The sequence below is a fragment of the Castor canadensis genome, chromosome 13 (genome assembly GCF_047511655.1).
Source record: "Castor canadensis chromosome 13, mCasCan1.hap1v2, whole genome shotgun sequence".
NCBI lineage: Eukaryota > Metazoa > Chordata > Mammalia > Rodentia > Castoridae > Castor > Castor canadensis.
Genome location: NC_133398.1, coordinates 101,545,291 through 101,566,363, shown reverse-complemented (window position 1 = coordinate 101,566,363; position 21,073 = coordinate 101,545,291). Strand labels below are relative to the sequence as shown.

At 35.9% G+C, this 21,073-nt stretch overlaps 2 protein-coding genes across 4 annotated transcripts in view; one reads left to right on the top strand and one right to left on the bottom strand.

The window, feature by feature from the left end:
* Window positions 1-21,073, top strand: part of Cenpp (centromere protein P) — a 227,631-nt gene that overhangs the window by 70,127 nt on the left and 136,431 nt on the right. The window lies entirely within an intron of this gene.
* LOC109685462 (mimecan) lies at window positions 824-14,134 on the bottom strand. The gene is made up of 7 exons (XM_074052357.1): window positions 13,978-14,134; window positions 12,607-12,854; window positions 10,131-10,224; window positions 7,805-7,963; window positions 4,685-4,887; window positions 3,310-3,405; window positions 824-2,566 (listed from the first exon to the last, which is right to left on the bottom strand). The coding sequence occupies exons 2-7, from the start codon at window positions 12,778-12,780 to the stop codon at window positions 2,396-2,398; spliced, it is 897 nt and encodes a 298-aa protein (XP_073908458.1). The 5' UTR covers window positions 12,781-12,854; window positions 13,978-14,134; the 3' UTR covers window positions 824-2,395.

Genomic DNA, 21,073 nt, shown 5'->3' with positions numbered 1-21,073 from the left:
TGTCCTACAGAGAAGAATCCATAACAGGACAATTTGTGTAATTGGGGTTTATTAAAAGTTAGGGAAGGGAAATACAAAAAGGGAGCGTGGTGAGGCCCAGATGAAATCTGGAAGCAGAGAGAGCGTGCTTCTCTTCTCTAGGTGCTTTTAAAACCTATGCTAACCTATGGGACATGAAAAACCAGGTAATTCCTATCCAATAATCCTTGAGCGGCGAGGAGCATGAGTGTTTCTAGGGCTATGGGAGGGTGATCTCAGCCATATCTGGGCAACCTACGTATACATAAAATATTAAGTCATATATTTTTTTGTGAGTCCCAAACTTTCCCTAATTCTAGCCTGCCTCAGTTTGATTTCAGGTACTCTCCACAGGCAGTTGAAATACAATTTTGTAAGTATAACTGATGTATTGTTTTCATGGAGGACAGTGCTCTAGGAGCTGTTCTTTGCCAGTTGATGACATTGCTAGGATGGGAAAAGAGAGTCACATTGTTCTGCAGCCGTTACCACCAAACTTCTCTCTTTTTCCTAAACTGACACTCTATACCCAGTGCTTCCATTCCCTGCTTGATCCAACCCCTGGTAACCACTGTTCCATCTTCTTTTTATATTAATTTGACCATTCTAGGCACCTTACACAAGTGGAGTGTCCTTTTGTCTGGATTACTTTACTTAGTGTGACATCTTCAAGTTTTACCTGTGTTGTAGCAGTGTCATACTACCTTTTTAAGGCTAAATAATATTCCCTTGTGGGGATATACCATATTTTAATCTTTATCAAGATTATGACAGTATAAAGAGTCTGCTTTTCCAAATAAAACTCTTTCTTGGGTAGGTTTTACAATGTTTATTGTACATTTAATTCAAATGTGGTTATTATTGTGCTGGATACCATACAGGTATAACGATAAAGCTGTGTTCAGCGCTCTCAGTGATGTTTCAGTCACATAGAAAATGAGGCATGCACATAGTGATGAAAGCAGTTTAATAGTTAATGATCATTACCCATCAAAAAAATTGAATGAGCTAATAAGCACTATTTAGTAATAATTATGGCCTTAAGAGATGATAGATGCTTTAGTAGAGAAGTTTCATGTTGGTATCAACCTTGACAAGTGAGGGAGGGACATGCCTAAAAATAGGAATAAGTATGTGTTGTGGAAATAATATACAGAAAACAACTTAACTCCAGAAAATAATTTATGATGGAAATGATATTGATTCTTTTATACAGGTCAGATGCATGTTTCTAAAGCACTTATAATTTTGTATATAGCTCCAAAAGCAATGTGTCACTAAAACTCTTGAGTGAAATATAGTTAAGAGAAAGATTAGTTTGGGAAATTTAATCTGGCATCCTTGAGTTTTCACTTTGATAGATGAGGCTTTCACTGTTAAATGTATTCGTCCAGCATGGCTATTGAGAAAATGTTGCTCAAAAACTTTATTATGGATATTCCGTCTGTTTGTGTCAAAGTGTATGTGCATGGGCAAGCAAGAAGGTGGTGGCACTTTGTTTTCATTTCTTATATTTTAACAAATGTATTGAGGAAACACTATTTCTATAGTTGAAAATATTTTGTAATTATTTCATATTTGAAGATCTTTACTGTTCTCTGAGAAATAACACAGAATTTTTGCTTGTTGTAAGCTTACTGAGTTTGACTTGCTTGATAACTTTAAGGTGTTTTATGGTAAAGTTAGAATGTTAATGTTTAGGTAAAAGAATTTTTTTTAGTACTTTACTAAAGACCAGCAGTGTGACCACAAGGCAGAAAACTTTGAATATTTCTATCAGCTCTTTATCAGTGAATAAAATTCTACTTAATTTGGAAAATTTTGCCTAGATATGAGACTATATCCTATTTCTTAAGCTAAGTAAAATAGCTGCCTTGATAGGAATAGTGAATACTTCATAGTAAATAATGATGCATCAATCATAAAACAAAAATGGGAAAACACTGGAAATATTTAGCTTTTCAAAGTTTTTGGAACATCTGTCTTAAATGCTTCAGAGATACAGTAAAGGCCAGCAAAGACAAACAATTGGAAGTTAATTGGACTTGTCTTACTTCACTAGTGATTGAAATAATGCACCTCAAATGTGAACATTTACATTAAACATGCCATTTAAATAGTAGTCTAGTGTAACGAGGAGTTTTTAAGGCTGTTTAAATATTTTCACATTACTTAGTTTTGAACTTAGAAATTCATTCTTACTTTTTGCTTGTTATATATAAGAATTTTGAACTTCTTTGTTTAAAACACAAAATTCCTTCATAGTGAGATAAAAAGTTAATATTAATCCAATACTTAAGTTCCTTTAGACATTGTTGAGACAGATTATAAGTGTGTGTGCTTCAGCTTTCATATTGCATTAGTAATATGAAAAAAATTAAAAGTATGATCCTACAGGTAATCTTTTTAAGCAAATAAAACTGTTTGGGTGCTTTCCCAACATGATTGGATTGCCCTCCAGGCGAATCTCTTCAATCCGCTCCCGAATGTACCGGGTATCATTAGCCTTACAGAATGTATCATCCGTAATTGAAGTTATGTTGTTAAACTGAAAAATAGAAGGAAAATTATTTAAAAGTCTGAAATCAACCTTTTGCAGGCTATGTAATGGGAACCAATGGAATAATTCATCTGAAAGTGTTTTTTAAAATATTGTACATACTGTGAATCCTCAAATTAATAAAAACCCTCTCTGTGCAATCTGAGCACTCATTGTAAGTGTACAGTGTTTTAGAAGAACAGGCTACTTACGATTGCTCAGAGTAATATCCATTTAACACAAGGTTCTGAGTATAAATAGCCTTATATCGGCTGGAGAAAGTATCCTATTCTAGAGTGTTAACTCAAAGTGGTACCATGTCTTTAAATATTCTCTAAAGAAGTAATAAGAAGAGCAAGTTGAAATTCTGATGATGAGAGACCAGTTTTAGCTCATTTTTATTCCCTCTTGATTTCCTATAAAGCCATTTAGAAAGTCTCCAAAAGTAAATGTATCCTTTGTTTTGTAAAACAAAACTACAAGATACCAAGTGTACACCTGGAGATAAATCCCACTCAAGAGCAGACTTTATACCTCCTAAGCTGGTCTACTCAGTGTGCTCTGGATAGAACCTAGTCTTCTGGGCAAAGGGTTCATGTGCCTAAATATTAATACTTTCAATAGTCATTGAGCTATCACACTACCTTAGTGATCTAGCCATAATTTACATAGAATGAGTGAGTTTCCCACTGAGTCATAAGAACAACCCCATTGGTAATTGAAATGAGAGATCATGAAAGGAACAATCTTACCTGAAGATGAATTACACGTAGACTTTCTGGTAAATTAGGAGGCACAGATTCTAGGGCATTGTGGTCCAAGTAGAGGAAAGAGAGATTATTCAATTTCTGTAAGGAAATTTTGGTTTGATTGTTATTGAGGTCTGGGCATTCCGTCACAGGATTCAAGCAATATATACATTTTAAAAGGATACAGATAAAAGTACTTATCAATAGTATCTGTCATTGGTATGGTAGTTTCTTGTTTTCGTGGTTGTTTTTGGTTTCACAAGTAGTATATTTTGGTCGTTAGGAAATTTATGAGAGCCTACAGAGCTCAGCTGAGTACTTCACATTTCTGTTCATTCACCTCAACTCCAAATGCTTAGGCCGATGCCATCGTGTGGGCCCTTTGAATTTGTCTGGGGAGCAGCTAATGAGGTCATTCTTTATGTGGAACTGACTTTTGGAACCTGTGGCTACATTGACTTCTCTTGAGCCTTCAGAGCTTCCCATCTCATTTCCTCTAATTTCTAGCCAAGTGGTTATTCCTAAGAGATATGTGCTTAGCAAGATGTTATAGTTTATTAAACGCTGAAATTGACATGGCTTTTCCCATAAGGGCTTTATGTTGGATTACTCTTCATGATCAATAACTCATTATTGTGTATGTTTGTACACTGATTTCAGGTGATTATTTTCCCCTGGCGTTACTCTTTTATCTTAGCTTTGATATGCCTCCTGTACTAGACTTTGCTAATTATTTCTATGTCGTTATTTTAATCCTTTCTTAAGCATCCTACCTTTCTTCCATATGGGCACCAAGCACCTGTCTTTCCAGTGGGGCTCATTTATATTAATTACAGCAATCTGATTTTACCAGTGGATGGATATTGCAATATTGCAGCTCTTAGGGAATAAAGTAAAACTGTAAAATCCACAAGTTTATCATTACATGCCAACTTACCACAAGTCCCTTCATATATATATATATATATGTATTCAAAAATATTTTCCCATTTTTATTAGGATATATTCATTGTGCAGAGTGGGGGGATTCATTGTGGCAATTCCAAATAGTCTTACATTGTATGTTGGTGTATATTGGTTAGATCACTCCCACCTCAAGATGTTTCATGACATTTCCATGTATATATGTAGTATAAAGCCCTCTCTGCCCCTCTTAAGGGGTTTTCATCATTCTATTCCATTTATGTATATGAAGCCATCAACCGTATTCCCTCACCTTCGTCTCCTCTGTTCACCTTCCCTCCTCTTACAAGTAAAGCCCCCTAATATAACATGCCAGTTGCTCAAAGGCCAATTTAAAATCCTGTCTTTAAATTACAAGTTGAATTACTAGTGAATCTACCTTTTTTTTTTTTTTTTGGTGTTTTGAAACACTTACTTTGAATGTATTAGCTTTGATTCCTCTACTCTTGATTTTGTTGTATTTTGCATTAAATACAGTGAGCTTTGGGGGAAGAACTGGAAGTTTCAGTAGTTGATTTTCAGCAAGTATAAGTTCTTCTAAAAGAGAAAGTTTTGAAAAAGTACCATCTTCTATGTCTTCTATCAAATTTCCCGTAAAGTCAAGTCGTCGTAAGGTAGCTTGAAGGGAAAAATACAGAAAAAATATAAAGTTACCTCATTGTGCAGACTGAAGAAAAGTGTTTTACTCAAACTTCTTTTTTGGGGGGAGTGGGCAGTAATGGGGTTTGAGCTCAGATTCTCATGCTTGCTAGGCAGTCACTTAACCACTTGAGCCACTCTGCCAGCCCTGTTTTGTGTTGGGTTTTTTCCAGACAGGGTCTCATGAACTATTTGTGTGGGCTGGCTTCAAGCCACAATCCTCCTGATTGTAGCCATGCCACCAGTACCTGGCCTCAAATGTCTTTAATCTTTTGTGCCTAATAGTGTGTCTGCAATTAATAGCCCACTAACTTAGTTATTCTGTGGTGCTTGGCATTGAAAATAGGGCCTCATGCATGCTAGGTAAGCTTTTTTTTTTTTTTTTTTTTTTTTTGGTGGGATTAGGATCTCGGGGCTTTGCATTTGCAAAGCAGGCATTCTACCACTTGAGCCACACCTCCAGTACATTTTGCTGTGGTTATTTTGGAGATGGAGGTCTTGGGACTACTTGTCCTCAAACCTCAATCCTCCCAATTCAGCCTCCCAAGTAGCTAGGATGACAGGCGCAAGCCACAGCATTAGGCAAGCACCCTTTTTTTTAAGGTACTGGGGCTTGAACTCAGGACCTACACTTTGAGCCATTCTACCAGCCCTTTTTGAGTTAGATATTTTCGAGATAGGGTCTCACAAACTCTGCCGGGGCTGGCTTCCAACCACAATCCTCTGATCTTAGCCTCTTGAATAGCTAGAATTTACAGGCATGAGCCACCAGTGCCTGCCTAGGCAAGCACTCTTAATGCTGAGTTCTACCCTAAACCCCTTCAGTAAAGTTCTGTTGAACACTGATCACCTCTCTTTGCCTCACAATGATGTCACTTCTTTTTAACTACAATCCTAGAATCTCAGGTTTGGAAAGAATTTTAAGTACTCTTTCCATCCTTTTATGAGTTCATCAGGATGCACAGGCAGTTTGAAAGAAACTTTTATTGAAGATCCTGGGAAGTAATTATATTTTATTGAATGGCATCATATAAGTTTTTTTTTTTTTGCCAGCATCTTGCATTGTAATTATATGTTGTTTTAATCTCTCTATTCCTTGATAACAACAAAGATGAAAATGTTTCTCAATTTGTCAAAGTGATACAGACTGAGAGACTGAGAAATTCCATATGTGTATGTATGTTGTATTGCTTTTGCCTGGGAATTAGAGCGGTAGGTTTCCATGAGCCTCTAGTCACACATTGTTAATTAGTTAATACAAACCTTGTTTTTGTGTATTTTTGTTTAAAGACTACTCAGTTAATATGTGTTTTGATTCCTAACCATTACAGTCTAACTCATGGCTGAATGAAGCCTATTTTCTCTGTGAGGCACATCACAGCTTTCTTGCACTTAGAAGCACTTGATGGAACTTCAGCATCATAGTTGGTGCCGTCTCCAACAGTAAGATTTTCAGCAGAAAGCAGAAAAATGTGAACTACAGGGTGTAAAATACACTGAACAGTGTACTAATTTACATTGCAACAGCAAAAAATAGAAAAGAATGTTGCCGTATTCAACCTTAGCTGAAAAGGTGTTTTGAGTAACTTTTTTTTTTTTTGGTGGGACCGGGATTTGAACTCAAGACTTCCCACTTGCAAAGCAGGTACTCTACCACTTGAGCCACACCTCTAGTCCATTTTGCTGTGGTTATTTTGGTGATAGGGGTCTTGTGAACTATTTGCCTTGCGTGGCCTTGAACTGCAATCCTCCCAATTTTAGCCTTCCAAGTATTTAAGATTACAGGCATGAACTACGGCGCCCAGATAACTTAAACTTTTTTGCTGCTCTATGAATTTCTGCTAATGATTATACAAGTACCACATGTGTTTTTTTTTTTTTAATTAAAAAAACTTTGACCAGTGCTAAGGATCAAACCTAGGACCTTGAATGTGCTGGGCAAGTGCTTTACTACTGAGCTACTCCTCCTGCCTTACATAGATTGATTTTGGGGTTAAAAGTAGATTTTAGCAAGTAGGTGAATTTATAAATATGGAATCCACAAATAATGGGCACCAACTGTTCTTCAGTCTGCACTTAAGACCTGATAGTGTCAGCATGAATCCAGTTACTGTTAATCTCATAAACGTGTTAATCTCATAAATGTAGTGCATTTCTCGGTGTGCTGTTCTTCAGGAAAACTTGACAACCTAGGAGTCTTGAAAACTGATAAGATAGGAGTAACTCAAGAGTGGAACTTGGTACTGCAGAAACAAGGGATACTGGTGTGCTAACAGCAACCCCTTAGTTGGTTAAGTTTCAATAGGAAACCAGAAGTCCATGATTGTGAATGACCTACAAAGAGTTAAACGCCACTCGTCTCCATACTATTTCCATATTGGAATCATCTGAGGACTGTGGTTGGTGTTAATGATAGTTCCTGAGCCTCACCCCAACCCTGATAATAACCTCTGGGAAGGACAGCCTGGTATCAGTATTTTAAAAGAAGTCCTTCAGACACTTTTAATATGTAGTCAAGCTTAAGAGATAAGCTAAAATAAAGAAAAGCAGTTCCTGTGCTTTTATAGTGAAGGTGGAAGATAAAATGCATGGTTGGAGAGGTGTCCTAGTTCTATACTGGTGCTGCTCGCTATCTGAGGCAGTATGGATCTTGAGATACTGTTCTGAAGGAAAAACAACTGTGCATGTTAGATGGACTATCAAAACAGGCAACAAAGTCATCAGTAAAGAAAGATGATAGAGGAAGTCTGAATGGAAAGATGATTTAGCCACAACAAAAATGATTTTTTGTGAATCTATTTTGTGTGAATACTTACATACTCCAACAGTGATAACCTTAGATGTAGTAGGTCAAACACAAACTTGTGTTTGTACATCTTATTTAAACTTAACTTACGCATGTCTGCAAAATCTTTGGCAGTCAACTTTTTTATTTTGTTGAATCTTGCATAAAGATACGCCGATTCCTTTGGCAAGGGTGGTATAGCATCAATGTCAACTTCTTCACAGTATACAGAGCCACTTAAACACACACACAACAGGCACGTGGGCATTTCTAAATTGGGAAGCAAAATTACAAGTATAAACACTGTTTGAAATATTTGTACTCTAGTGGTAAAAGTATTATCATGGATGCTACTAATTTAAAAAATATTTTATAGAATCATAGATAATAGCAGGAAAGATATCATCATGGTATCAACCTACATTGTGCTTGATAACTCATCAAAATTTGTTTTAAAGTCTATGATCCAACTCTCTTTTTATTCTGTTTTCAGTAGTGACTACTTAAAAAGCTTATTTGACCAATAGTTGTATCTCCTCATTTGAGTACCAGAAAAACAATTCACAAAGCAGAAGTTAAGGTAAAAACAAACATGATTTATCAAGTTTTATGTGTCAGAAACATTTCAGATTATTAACATTAGCTGATGACTTTGGAAATCACCAGTTAAATAAGCAAACCATTCACGTGAAATTTAGAGTTACCACTGGCACTGTTCAGATCTCAAGTGCAAATCCCAAATCCGCTTGGGATGACTTGTCAAACCTCTTTCCTTTAACTGAAGCAGTTCCTTGTCTTCGTTTTTTTGTTGTTGTTGTTTGTTTTTGTTTTTTCCTTTTAGTTTAGAAAGTACAGGGCTATGTTTCTTTCTCCACAGCTCCCTGCATTTATTTTGCAGAACTTCTTTCTATTGCAATTTGTCTGAGGTTTTTCATTTTTGGCAAAAATTACTATAGAAATAATGTTGTGTTCTCAGTGTCATGTATAAAGGAGGTACATATCTGTTTGTCACATTCCTGTTAGTATCTGTGATCACTTGGTTCAAGTAGTATCTGCCATGTTTTTCACTTTGTAAAGTTACTGTTTTTCACCTTGTATTGAATAAATATCATCTTTTAAAATTTTTATGCCAATACCACAGTGTCTTGATTCCTGTACTTGTATACTAAGCCATGATAATAGGTAGTATAAATCCCCCACTTAATTCTTTTTCAGTATTGTTTTGACTATTCTAGGTCTTTTCCATCTTTTATACATTTATACCTATTCATGCACCTTTTTTTCGGTACTGTGTTTTGAACTCAGGGCTTTGTACTTGCTACGTAGGTGCTCTACCATTTGAGCCACATCTCTAGTCCTCTTCATGCACTATTACCCACAATTTTTAAGTGTAATATGTTTTAGTTTGTGGTAGGTCTAGTTCCTGGGTATACCTGGCATTGCTCAGTTCACACACGAACTTTGGAACCAATTTTTTTACCTTTATAAAAAAATTTATTGGTAATTTTAGTTGGATTGTCTAAAATTTATATATGTAGAGAGAACTGACATCTTTATAATTTTGAGTCATCCTAAGAACATGTGATGTCTTTCCATTTGTCCAACTCTGTTTTTACTAAAATACTTGTCAATTTTTAAAAGATGTATTTTCTGGCTTATAATTCCAGCTAGTGAGGTGGAGGCAGGAGAGTTGTGAGTTCAAAACCAGCCTAGGCAAAGTTAGCAAGATTCTTGTCTCAAAAACAAAATACAAAAATGAAAAATGACTGGGGGAGTGGCTCACATGGTGGAGTGCTTGCTTAGCATGCACAAGGCTCTGGGAGTCATTTCCTAATACCACCAAAAATGTGTTTTCTGTTTTGGTTCATTTTAATTTTATTGTGCGTGCGTGTGTGTGTGTGTGTGTGTGTGTGTGTTCATGAGAAATGATGCTCTGTGATATCACAAGCATAAACCAAATACATAGGAACTATTAAGTAGAACTTGTAGTTTGTTATTTTGCAGTTAGTTTTCTACTGTCTTAATTGAAATGGACATTTCAGTTACAGAGAGAGCCATTTCTCTTTGAGTTTCCTGAAGTCAAGTATTGCATTATGATATCCTAAGTCTATGCATTGTATTTGGCAAATACTCAATGTTTATGTATTTCCTGAATTCAACTTACATAGATGGAAGCACATTTTGTAGAGGTTAAGCGTGGACTAAGATTTGGTCATTCTTGAATGTTCCTGTTCCACATTTTTTACTCAAATATGGTTGGAATGTTAAATGGCATGCACTCCCCATCTGCCTAATCGAATTTACCATTGGGGATAAAATTCCAGTTTGTATTTATTTATCTTAAGGCAACTTTTGATTATTACGAGGAATAAAGTTCTATCATAGCTATTTTTACTAGATCTTTTTGAAAAACTGGTATTAGAGTGTTGATACTTACCATCACTTTCTTTCTTGGTTGGCAATTGTGTTACAGTCTCATCTTTTTGTAACTGAAAACTTTTCTCATCAGGAATTATCATAGCTTTTTTTTCCTATTGGAAAAGTAAAAGTTTGTTGTCAGGTGATAAAGTCTGACTAAAACCTAGGGATCACAGGCAATGCTTACCTTCTCACAGTCATAATTGGTGTATTTCTTCTGTGCTAAGATTTTATACATAATTTCATTTTCATCATTCATTATATTACAATGTAAATATGTTTTTATTCTAAATGTGAGCTCCTTGAGTGAAAGAACCAGGTTTTTAAAAAAAAATTTTGTATTTCCAAAGGCTGAATTCACTACTTGGGCACATAAATGATGTTCCAAATGGGAGCTAATAGAGAATTCTCTGAATAGTAATGAATATTTTTCTGAGATAAAACTATGCCATGTGATTCTTGTTTGAACTAAACTCCTGTTACCAGATGTATTATTTTGAGCAGCTGTAGGCCTCCAGCATGCCACACTGTAAAGTACTGATCAAGCTCTATTGGTCTCTTCCAGAACTGACATTTTAATTTTCTACATGCCTCCATGCCCTAGTATTGGGATCTGGGTTTATTTATAGTACTGGGGATTGAACTTGGGGCTTCCTGCTTGCTAAGCAGGTCTTCTACTGCTTGAACCACATCCCCAGCCCTTTTTGCTTTATTTTTCAGATAGGGTCTCTTGCTTTTGCTTGAGGTGGTCCTCGACTGCAATCATTTTTCCTTTGCCTCCCACATATCTGGAATCACAGGTGTCTGTCACCAAACTTGTTACCAAGATGGGTCTCACTCACTTTTTTCTGGGCTGGCCTTCAGTCAGGATCCTCCCATCTTCACTTCCTGCCTGGCTGGGATTTCAGGTATGAGCCACCATACCTAGCCTGGAGCACTTTTAAACTAGCTTCCTCCTCCCCTACTCTGACCACTGTTGTAGGCTGTTAACTCTGGGGAATTGAGGTCCTTACTGTTTATCTTCTCTCTTATTTTCTGTCATTAGATTATAGATTATTATGTGGAGTTGTATTCTTTCTACTCTTTGTAAGCTTGCTCCACCTTTGTCTCAGTCCAGACTTTTGACCTTGCCCTTACCCTTGACATCCCCATTTTTGTCCCATTGAATTCTCAATTTCACAAATATTAGTGTGCACATACACACACATATATTAACATGCAGAAACTCTCTTTTTTTTGCAGTACTGGGGTTTGAATTCAGGGCCTCATGCTTGCTAGGCTGGCACTCTACAGTTTCAGCCACTCCACCAGCCCTAATTTTGTATTGGGTATTTTTGAGATAGGGCCTCTCAAACTGTTTGCTTGGGGTGGCTTCAAACCACAATCCTCCTGATCTCTGTCTCCTGAATACCTAGTATTGTAGAAATGGGCCACCAGCACCTGGCAAGAAACCATATATCTTAAAGAGAAGAAGCAGAGAAAAAGTCATCTATAAAGTTGTAAGCATCAGGGAATTTTGAAAATGTCTTAAAATTAATTGATGGATTTAAATCATCCAAGTGAGACAGTAGCATGTTTTATGATATAATTCTTCTTTTTAAATTTGAAGCTATGACTAAGATACCTATCTTCTATCATACTCATGGGCAGAAATAGCACCAGCATATTAACTAACTACATTGGAAGAAAGAAACTGGGATGTTAAATTTCTCTTTGTTTGCTGAAAGAAAAAAAGGAATTTTAACTAGTAAGTCTTAAAATCTGGAGAAGAACTTTTAAAGCAATGAATATTGTTAAATATTTGGCTATGTTTCTTTTCCCATTATATGTGTATATGTGTGTGTGACACAGTGGACTACACATAGTTTCATTCTGTGTTAACCTTTGCTTCACTCAGCCTTCATTTCTGTGGGCCAAAAAAGCCACAAGCAATTACTTTGCCCATAGCAATGGGATGTGAATGATGTTGGGTATAAGGCATTTTCACAGGGTGTTAACTCAGTGACAGTTGCAGATTATTAGTGCAAGTTGATAGAGGGTCCAGACTATTAAAACTGATCAGAAAGAATGCCCCGTACTAAGTAGCTTTTCATTTTTGGTGCTGTGAGTAGTTGGCATAGCTAGTACCCTTCTGTGTATTTCCTGGAACTATTTTTCTCTAAAATAATAAACCTTAACTTGATGATGCATCTTCTTGTCTCTTAATTTATTTTTGAGGCAATATAGCATACAAACATAAGGCATTATGTAACATAACATATATTTTGCAGCTGGTCAGGCATCATGTTAAAGTCTAGTTTTCCTTTAATTTTGTTTTTTGGTTACCATAGGTACTGCTTTGCTAATTTAGTAGTATACATATCTGAAAAATATAACCTTAAGGACAATTAAAATGTTTTTCATTTCCCTTTACCTTATCGAATACATTTAAGAAAAACAAAAATATTCATTTAAATGTGAACTATTTTAGAATAGTTGGAATAGAAATAAAGTACCTTAATATTTTCCCCATCTAGGTATTTATCTTCATAATCTTGGCCAAATTTGGTTTCTTGAAAATTCTCTGTTCCATACTCATAGATAATGGGTGCATCCTGCTGAGTTGGTGGTGCTGGCTCTGTCAGAGGCATGAACAGCAACAGGAGAAGTATAGACTGCGCAGTCTTCATTTCAGCAGAAATCAAGGTGACTGGAAGTTAATAGACTAGTGGCCTGCTAACCATGGGATAAAACTCTTTTTTCCCTGGAAATAAAAATGCAGACTATTGAAGCAGTATTTAAAAGCTTTGAGGACCTTTTGGCAGGGTGTCCGCACTGGGAGCCAGGGAACAAGTATTTAACCCTTAGTGGTCTTTAATTAGATACTAACAATTTTATGTATCAGTGTGCATTTAGAAAAATGGTTTCAGATAATACTTATCTATCAAAAAATGTAAGCCATGTCGATAATTTAAGTTTCTTAATAATTAAGTGTCTTGAGTAGAAGTGCTCATATGCAATTGAAATCTTAGGATACCTGTAGTATAAATAGTTAAAATGAAGATCCAAGATCCTGTCTCATGTGAGTTAAAAATATCATATTTCAACTTTGCTGCTTCATAAAAGCTCTTGGTTTATATTGGTATGAAAGAAACAAGTTCCTAGAAAACTTTTAAAACTTGAACCTTAAGTTTAATACCGTGAAAAGTAGTCATTAACACTTTCTTTTAGGTAGTGCAGAATATAGGAAAAGCCATGTCTTTAATTCCTTTAGTTTTGTAAGTTAAATAGGTTATCACTATTTTTAGTTAATAGTCTTTCTCTTTTTTTATTTATTTTTTCTTTTATTCATATGTGTATACAATGTTTGGGTCATTTCTCCCCCCTTCCCCCTGCCCCCTGCCCCGAATAGTCTTTCTTTTTTAGTTTAAACAATGAAGACTGCCACAATAGTATTTCAGACTAAAGGAAATTTAGAGCTTTAATCAAGGGATTTGGGGGAATGTACTGGAAAGTATTCTTTCAGGCTCACCCATGGGTTTTATCTGGTGAGTATGCATTTCAGACTTTTTTCTTAACTTCAAACAGAATCACTCAGAGTTGCTGATGCTGCATTTTAGATGCCAATTTATCAAACATCCAGTGGTTGAAAATTAAGATTAAAAGAGGCTTGTGACTTTTGCAGCTCCCAGTTCTTACCTGCACCAATATTAAACCTATGCAATGATACATGAACGTACTTGTTAAAAATTGTTGAAAGGCAGAAAAAAAATTGTTCATGGTAACTGAAACTAAACATACTAGGAATGGCTTTACATTTGTTAAAACTTTTATAATGGTCACTTTAACAAACAATATTTGAAATAATATGCAGAAAACAAGCCTACCGTTGTAGCTATTTTGAAGTTTTTTGTGGTTTTCCTCATAGGTGTTCCTGCCTGTGCATTAGCCCCAAGTTGGAGGGTGGATGAGGAAAGCTGAGGGTTGATTTCAAACTGCTGAGTAAAATTTCAGGCCCAACAGCTTTAAGAGCTCTTTCCATGTGGTGGTGATCTCTGCCAACATTCCTTCTCCAGGGTGAAACGCAGGGTGTTGTACTAGAGGACTGTGCTAAGGATGTTGGAAACTGCCACACTCTGGCTGCTGTCACTGACCACAAACCCGTGTCCTTTTGCCTTCTGTGATAAGCTCTAATCTTTTAGTGAATGTTAGTTTACAAAAATGACACACTTATAACAATCATGCTTTTCATTTGAGTGCTTTTCCAGGATACAAAACATCTGACTTCTGAATGAAATAGAACTTCAGACCAAAGTATAATCTGTGCTCTTAATCTTATGATAACTAAAGATTTTATTCTAATACTAAAATTAACATATAGACAGACATTTCCACTGTAAAAGTTTTAGCATAAATTATTTTATCATTTCATCCATTTGTGTTTTTAACGCCTTTATTTCGGTTACATGTTACAAAACCAAAGTTACATATGAGAAGAAGCTTTTTCAAAATAAATTTGATTTATAGTTTTGGAGTTGATAGTAAAAGTATAATTTTGCTTAATGAAGAGAACTATGTAAAATTTTATATTAAATTTGAAATAAAAAGTTAAAGTAGTGTTGATACCACACAAACATCTTTAATGACTCACTTTTTTTTTTTTTAAAGTCTTTTTGTTGGGTGTATGCCTATAATTGCAGCACTTGGTAGTCTGAGGCAGGAAGGTGGTGAATTCAAGGCCAGCCTGGGCTATATAGCAAGACCCTGCTTCAAAAAAAAAAGTCACTTATTTTTATTACTTTTTGGTGTTTTAGCAATCAAACCAACAATTCTTTCTTCTCTAAAGTAAAACTTAAATATGGGCAAATATTTAATTAAAATAGAACATGAAAGAGTATCGATTTATATTTCTAAGTCAAAGTTGGTTTTAAAGCCTTTCCAAACAAAGTTTAGATAAAGTAAGACATGAATATTCAATTTATTTCTTTACTTTTCCTTTTTTCCCCTTTCTTGAGACAGGGTTTCATTATGTAGCCAAGACTGGGTTTGATCTCACAATCCTCCCACCTCAGCCTCTGAGTCCTGAGATTGTAGGCATATGCCACCATACTGACTTGAATATTCAAGTTCTTATTTGAATGTGAATTACTTTCAATTTAGTTTTGATTTTTGATTTTGGGTTATATAAATTTTGTGGCTTTTAGGATACAATAAATTTTTAAAATTCTTTTTAAATGAAATTTTTTAACAAACTAAAACTTAAGTCTTAAAAATATATAATAATAAAACACCAGATATTTCTTTTGTATTGTGTAGGAGATTAACAAGTATTAAAAGTAAGTTGGATATGTCCAGATATAGAGAATTTTAAAGATGAATGTTTTATTATTGGTACAATTTGATACTTTATAACACAGAAAATTATTTTTTAGATTATAATATCTTTCTTTGAAAAGTTGTGACCTGTGAACACAATTTTGTTAGTATTCATTTATTTAATAAAAACTTATTGAGTGCCCAATATGTGCTAGAACTTAGATAAGTAAACTCAGTCAAACTCAGGTTTCTCTCTTTAAGGAACTTTTCTAGTCTCCAAGTCAGCAGGAAAGGCAGCAAACAAAGCAGGTAGAATGCAGGTGGGTTTGCTGCACAGGAATGTGACAGGGTTCTGTGACATAACCTAGAAGAGGCCACACTCTGGTTGAAGTTAAAAAGGTACACCCATGCTAACTTCTGTGGTGAGGAGGGGAAGATGGTCAGGAGTGAGATGTTTCAGGTAAGAGGAGCAGCTCATGGTGGAGCAGCAGCATTGCTGAAGATTGAACAAAGAGCCTCATGAATGCTAGGCAAGTGCTGTACCATTGAGGTACACCCTCAGCCCTAGAAAATTTATTAGCTATATGTAACTGGACTTGGCAGGACAAAGAGAAGCAGTGAGGGGATGGGCCTTAAGAGATGTGATTAGTCAGGGGAACAGAGTTATATTTAGGAGGATTTTTTATACCTTGCTAAAGTGTTTGAGCTTTCATCTATAGTTAGTGAGAGACCACTAAAAGATTAGGAAGCCAATATGAGATATAATCCTTTTTACATTTAAAATATATCCCTCTAATGTTGCATTTCTGAAGAATACCGTAGTTTTTTTTTTATTGGTTATCTTGTACTGTGTAAAATATTGCCACAAATTAGTGGCAATAATAATAATGCATAATAATAGATTACATTTATCATCTCACATTTTTTGGTGGATCAGGAATCCAACATGGCTTTGCTTGATTGCCCCCTTCAGAAAGTCAGCTGAAAGCTTCATTTGAAGAGCAGCCAGGCTGAACCTCACTTCAGGAGTTCAGTAGGGGAATAGTCTACTTCTAAGTCCATGTGGTTATTGCCAGCATTTGGAATCTTGTAGAATATGGAACTAAAGTGCTCAATTTTTTTTTTACTGGCTGTTAGCTGAGTGTTTCCCTCAATTCATTGCAATGTGACTTCCTCCATAGGGCAGCTTGCAACATGGGAGCTTGCTTCAAAGACAGAGAGAGTCACCTTTCAGCAAGATGGTCATGACAGTCTTTTGTGCAGTCACATGCACATAACCATTATACACTGTCAGCTTACTATATTCTGTTGGTTAAAAGCAAGTCCCAGGTTACACTCTCATTGAAAGGAGGAAATGATTACACACGCAGGTGTCTGGAGTTATTTAAAATTATAATGGAAAACAAACCTATGTTCTTGTCTAAGGTCAGCCAAACTGTAAAGTTTGAGAGCACACCTTCTCAAAGTGAAGACCACTCTCACTTCTGATACCAACTGTTAGTTCACAAGATTCCCCAAACCACCCTCACGTTTGATAATTCTCTAGAAAGACTCCAAGAACTAATGGAAGGCTCATAGCTACAGCTTACACAGAGAAACAAAACACACAAAAATCAGCCAAAGGACAGAGCCTAGACTGTCTGCATGGTTGAACTCAGCCTCCAGGTCAACTTGTACTGCATAACCCAAAGCTAACATCCTAAGTCACCTGGTTGGTCTTTCTGGTTGGCCACCCCCAATCCTAAAACTGTGTAAGATATGGCCCATTCTACCCTAAACAAAGACAGTCCTATCAGGAATAACAGAGTTCACCTCCAGGAATTAAGGCAAAGCCCAGACCTCCCTTTAAGCACAACCAAAGTCTTTATATACAGTTCCCAGATCCCTATGAAAAATGTTTGACACTGAGGTTATTTTCTATTCCAGAATGAAATACTATATTCTAATAGAAAGTTGCTTAAGTTTCTTCCTACAAGAATAAAAGAAAGCTGCCTAATGTTCTAGAGCAGGCATTGTATCCTATTTAAAAGTTTTCTCTGTGCAGTTCTTTTAGGGAACCCTGTTATATTGTCCTTGGTGTCTTATAGGGGCTTTATTTCTTCACAGATGCCCCTTTACTCTGTGGTTCTTCCTCTAATTGTTTCTCAGGTAGGCAACCAAAAAATGTGTTCAATGGAATTGAGTTTTGGAAACAAGCATTTTCTGGGTATTAGTTTTTTGTTTGTTTTTTGAGATGTCTCATTTCTACTGATAGAGACCATATAACTACCAAGTGGATTGACAGCAAAAGCTATGAGCCTGAAGAATATTTTCCCCATCTTTAACTTCATCCTTTAACTTTATAGGAAAGAGTGTAGTTTTGGAGTCATAATAATTAAGTTCTAGTTTTGTTTCTGCCATTCACTTGATCTTGGGGAAATTCTTTAACTTTTTAGGCCTCAATTTCTTTATCTGTTGACTATAGTCTAGTTATTATAGAGTTTCTCAGTGTCCTCACTACTGACATTTTAGACCTGATAATTCTTTATTGTAGGACTGTTGTGTACTGCCACATGTTAGCAGGTCCTCTTGTTCTACCCACTAGATGCGAGTAGTAGCACCCCCAGTTGTATAAACCAGTTCTCCAGACCCTGCCAAATATCAGGGGTGGGGGTTCAGAATTGCCCCTGTTGAGAGCTACTGAGTTAATATTTGTACCCTTTAAAATCTAATATTATATGCTTTTAGAGCAAGTCTGTGATTTGAATCTCCATCTTAAATATCATGCTTGTGCTTGAACACTGGTCATTTGTTCACATGAGAGAGATGAGAACTTAAGTACTTTACAGACTAAAAGGTGAAATTTAAAGGGAGGGGAATCATGACTCAATGTAAAAAAGGGTTCATGGTTAAAATGTACCTCATTTATGAATTTAGTTTTCTTTTGAATGCATAAATCTCTGTGTAATGATTTCACAACCTAAACACAATAAAGTGATAAAAGGTGTCCATGATGTGATGGACCTAGTTATAACTAAGCATAGTTAGTTTATAAACAGGCATATTTATATTTATTGAGGAAACTAGAGCATATAAAGAATCTTGGATTTTTTAATGTTTTGGTTTAATTTTGTTTCCAGCTGCTCTTATACTTTGTTTCCAAGATTTAGAAAAAAACAGATTTGGAATCAGGAAACCGGGGTTTTAGTTCCAGCCGTCCTTGGGGATACATGAATTCTTTACAACAGAAAAAGTATATAGAAGAGACAAGGTTTATTTTTTCTACTTTCTTTTTTTTCCCGATGGAGCTAGTAAGTGTTATGTGATACGCATGCATCTGTGTTTCAGTTTAGTGATTGAGGAATAAAGTGCAAATGGATATGTAGTGTTTTAGGTAATATTTAAACACAGGCTAAACATTCTCAACCACTATTATTGTAAGCAAATTTATGAAGGATCCTTTATTTTTATTTCTTTTCTGAAAACTAAATCATGTCTGATCTGTTTGTTGATTAAACTTGGATTTATAATGTGACTTGTATTATTTTGTTAATAGTTATAAAAGTTTAGTCTATTAGCTAATATAATTGAATACTTTGCAGTGCAATGAGAATAATGAAAAAATTTATAGGTGGATTTTCATGTTTTTCTTCCCTGCTATAAATATCAAGTCAACTGGTATAGTCTGTAGCTCTGTTACGGGTAGCTGTGCCATCCTGATGTACTGTTTGAAGAAAATACCTTATTCTTTAATTCCTCACGGGAAAAGCATCCTGTGGCTTTTGTTTTATATTTAGTGAGAACTACTTGGGTGAGTTTGAGTTGATCAGGTCTTTTTTCTCTTTTGGTGAGTCTGAGGTTTGAACTTAGGGTTTCACGCTCACAAAACCTACTGAAAGCACTCTACTGCTTGAGCTACACTTCCAGTCCATTTTGCTCTGGTTATTTTGGAGATGGGGACTCACTTACTTTTTGCCTTGACTGTCCTCCAACTGCAACCTTTCTGATCTCAGCCTCAAAGTAGCTAGCATTTCAGGCCTGAGCCACCAGAACCAAACCATCTAGGGCATTTTTGAATAACAAAAAATGGTAGTTTAGCCTGCCTCCTCATTGGGTCCTGAATTGAAGGGAGTTTTGTGATGCAGCTTACTTATACACCTATGGAGAGAGGAAACAGTTTATAGATAGGAAGAGTTTGACTCCACTGTGGCACAGAGGAACAGCCTCGTGATGGGCCTAGAGGAAAGCGTGCCCTCTCACCCTGGTGGGCCCTCTGGAATGGTGCTTTGAAAGCTGAACTATCCAGTAATAATTTTGCCTTTGTTTGTCACGAGGTACAGGATTTAAGCATCTTAATGAAACTTTTCGTAATGTTTGCCTTGTCTACTAATCTGTTTTTGAGTAGAACGTTGGAAGGAACTGAAAGATGTATTCTTTTGTGCCCTCTGCCTCATCTTCTTTGCCTTGTTGATAACTGGCCTGCAACACCACGACCAGACTGTTGTGCCCTCTGGTACAGGAAAGCTGCTGTGAGCATTCTGGGTATATAGCACCCAGACCCATGGGCTGCTGGGCTGGACATGCTGAGCAATTATTGTTTCCTGGATACCTGCAACTGACATGTACTTTCTGTCCTTATAATAACCGTATGAAAACAATCTTCTTTTAAAAACTAAGGGAGGCTTAGAGAAGCTAAATAACTTAAAATTACCTACTTAGAAATGAAAAAATCAGACTTCATACTTATGTATATCTGATACCCAATTCCTTGTTTTGAATTGCTAAAGTGTGTAGTTTTATCCTTTGCTAAGGATGCTCTCTGAAAATTAAAATGTATTTTTTCAGTTTGGAAGGAGATAAAAATACAAGCTCCAGAATTCTGAAAATTAAAGGATTTTTACTTTTTAAACTGTGCAAAAGTTCCAACAAATATTTTCTACTTCTTTATATTAAGCTAAGGCAGGAGCTTTTCTCTCTATTTCTGTTGGTTAGGTGCTGTCACACATAAAGGAATCACTTCTTCCTGAAGCCTCAGCAGGTCCTGGCTGGAAGCTACAATTATGGTATCCATGCTCACACAGATTGTAGTTGCTCCCACTTCAGTATTTTATTTAATTCTTGTGTTAGGATAAATTTTTTGGTCTAATTTTCTTTATTAAATATTTAAATAGCTGCTTTTCAAGAAAGCAGAATTAGCTAAAGGCTAATTCACATTCAGTACAACTCACCCTTTTCAAGCGCACAGGTCAATAGTTTTTTAGTGTTTTCAGGTTTTTGTACAACAATCACCATAATCATTGTAGAAATTTTCATCACCCTTAAAGAAAACCTTACCCTCATTAATAGTCACTGCCCATTTTTACCCATTCCCTTACTTCCCTGCCCTAGACAGCCAGTACTCTTTTTCTCTCTATAAGTCAGCCAGTACTCTTTTTCTTTCTATAAATGTCCTTGTTGTTGAAAGTTCACATAACTGGAATCATAGGATAGATAGGTTTTCTATGACTGAATTCTTTCACTGAAGGTGTTTTCAGGGTTCATCAAATTGAAGCATGTGTCAATGCTTCATTACTTTTTATGACTGAATAAAATTTCATTGTATGGATAGACCACATTTCATTGATGGACATTTGGGTGACTTCCTCTTTTTGGCTCTTATGAATAATGCTGCTGTGGAATTCATGTGCA

Coding starts and splice junctions, on each gene's coding strand:
- LOC109685462 (XM_074052357.1), bottom strand. CDS start 12,780: ATGAAGACTGCGCAGTCTATACTTCTCCTGTTGCTGTTCATGCCTCTG. Junction 4,888..7,804: donor CAAAGATTTTGCAGACATGC/GTAAGTTAAGTT, acceptor TTTCCCTTCAAG/CTACCTTACGACGACTTGAC. Junction 3,406..4,684: donor TCAAAGCTAATACATTCAAA/GTAAGTGTTTCA, acceptor ATTTCCTTACAG/AAATTGAATAATCTCTCTTT.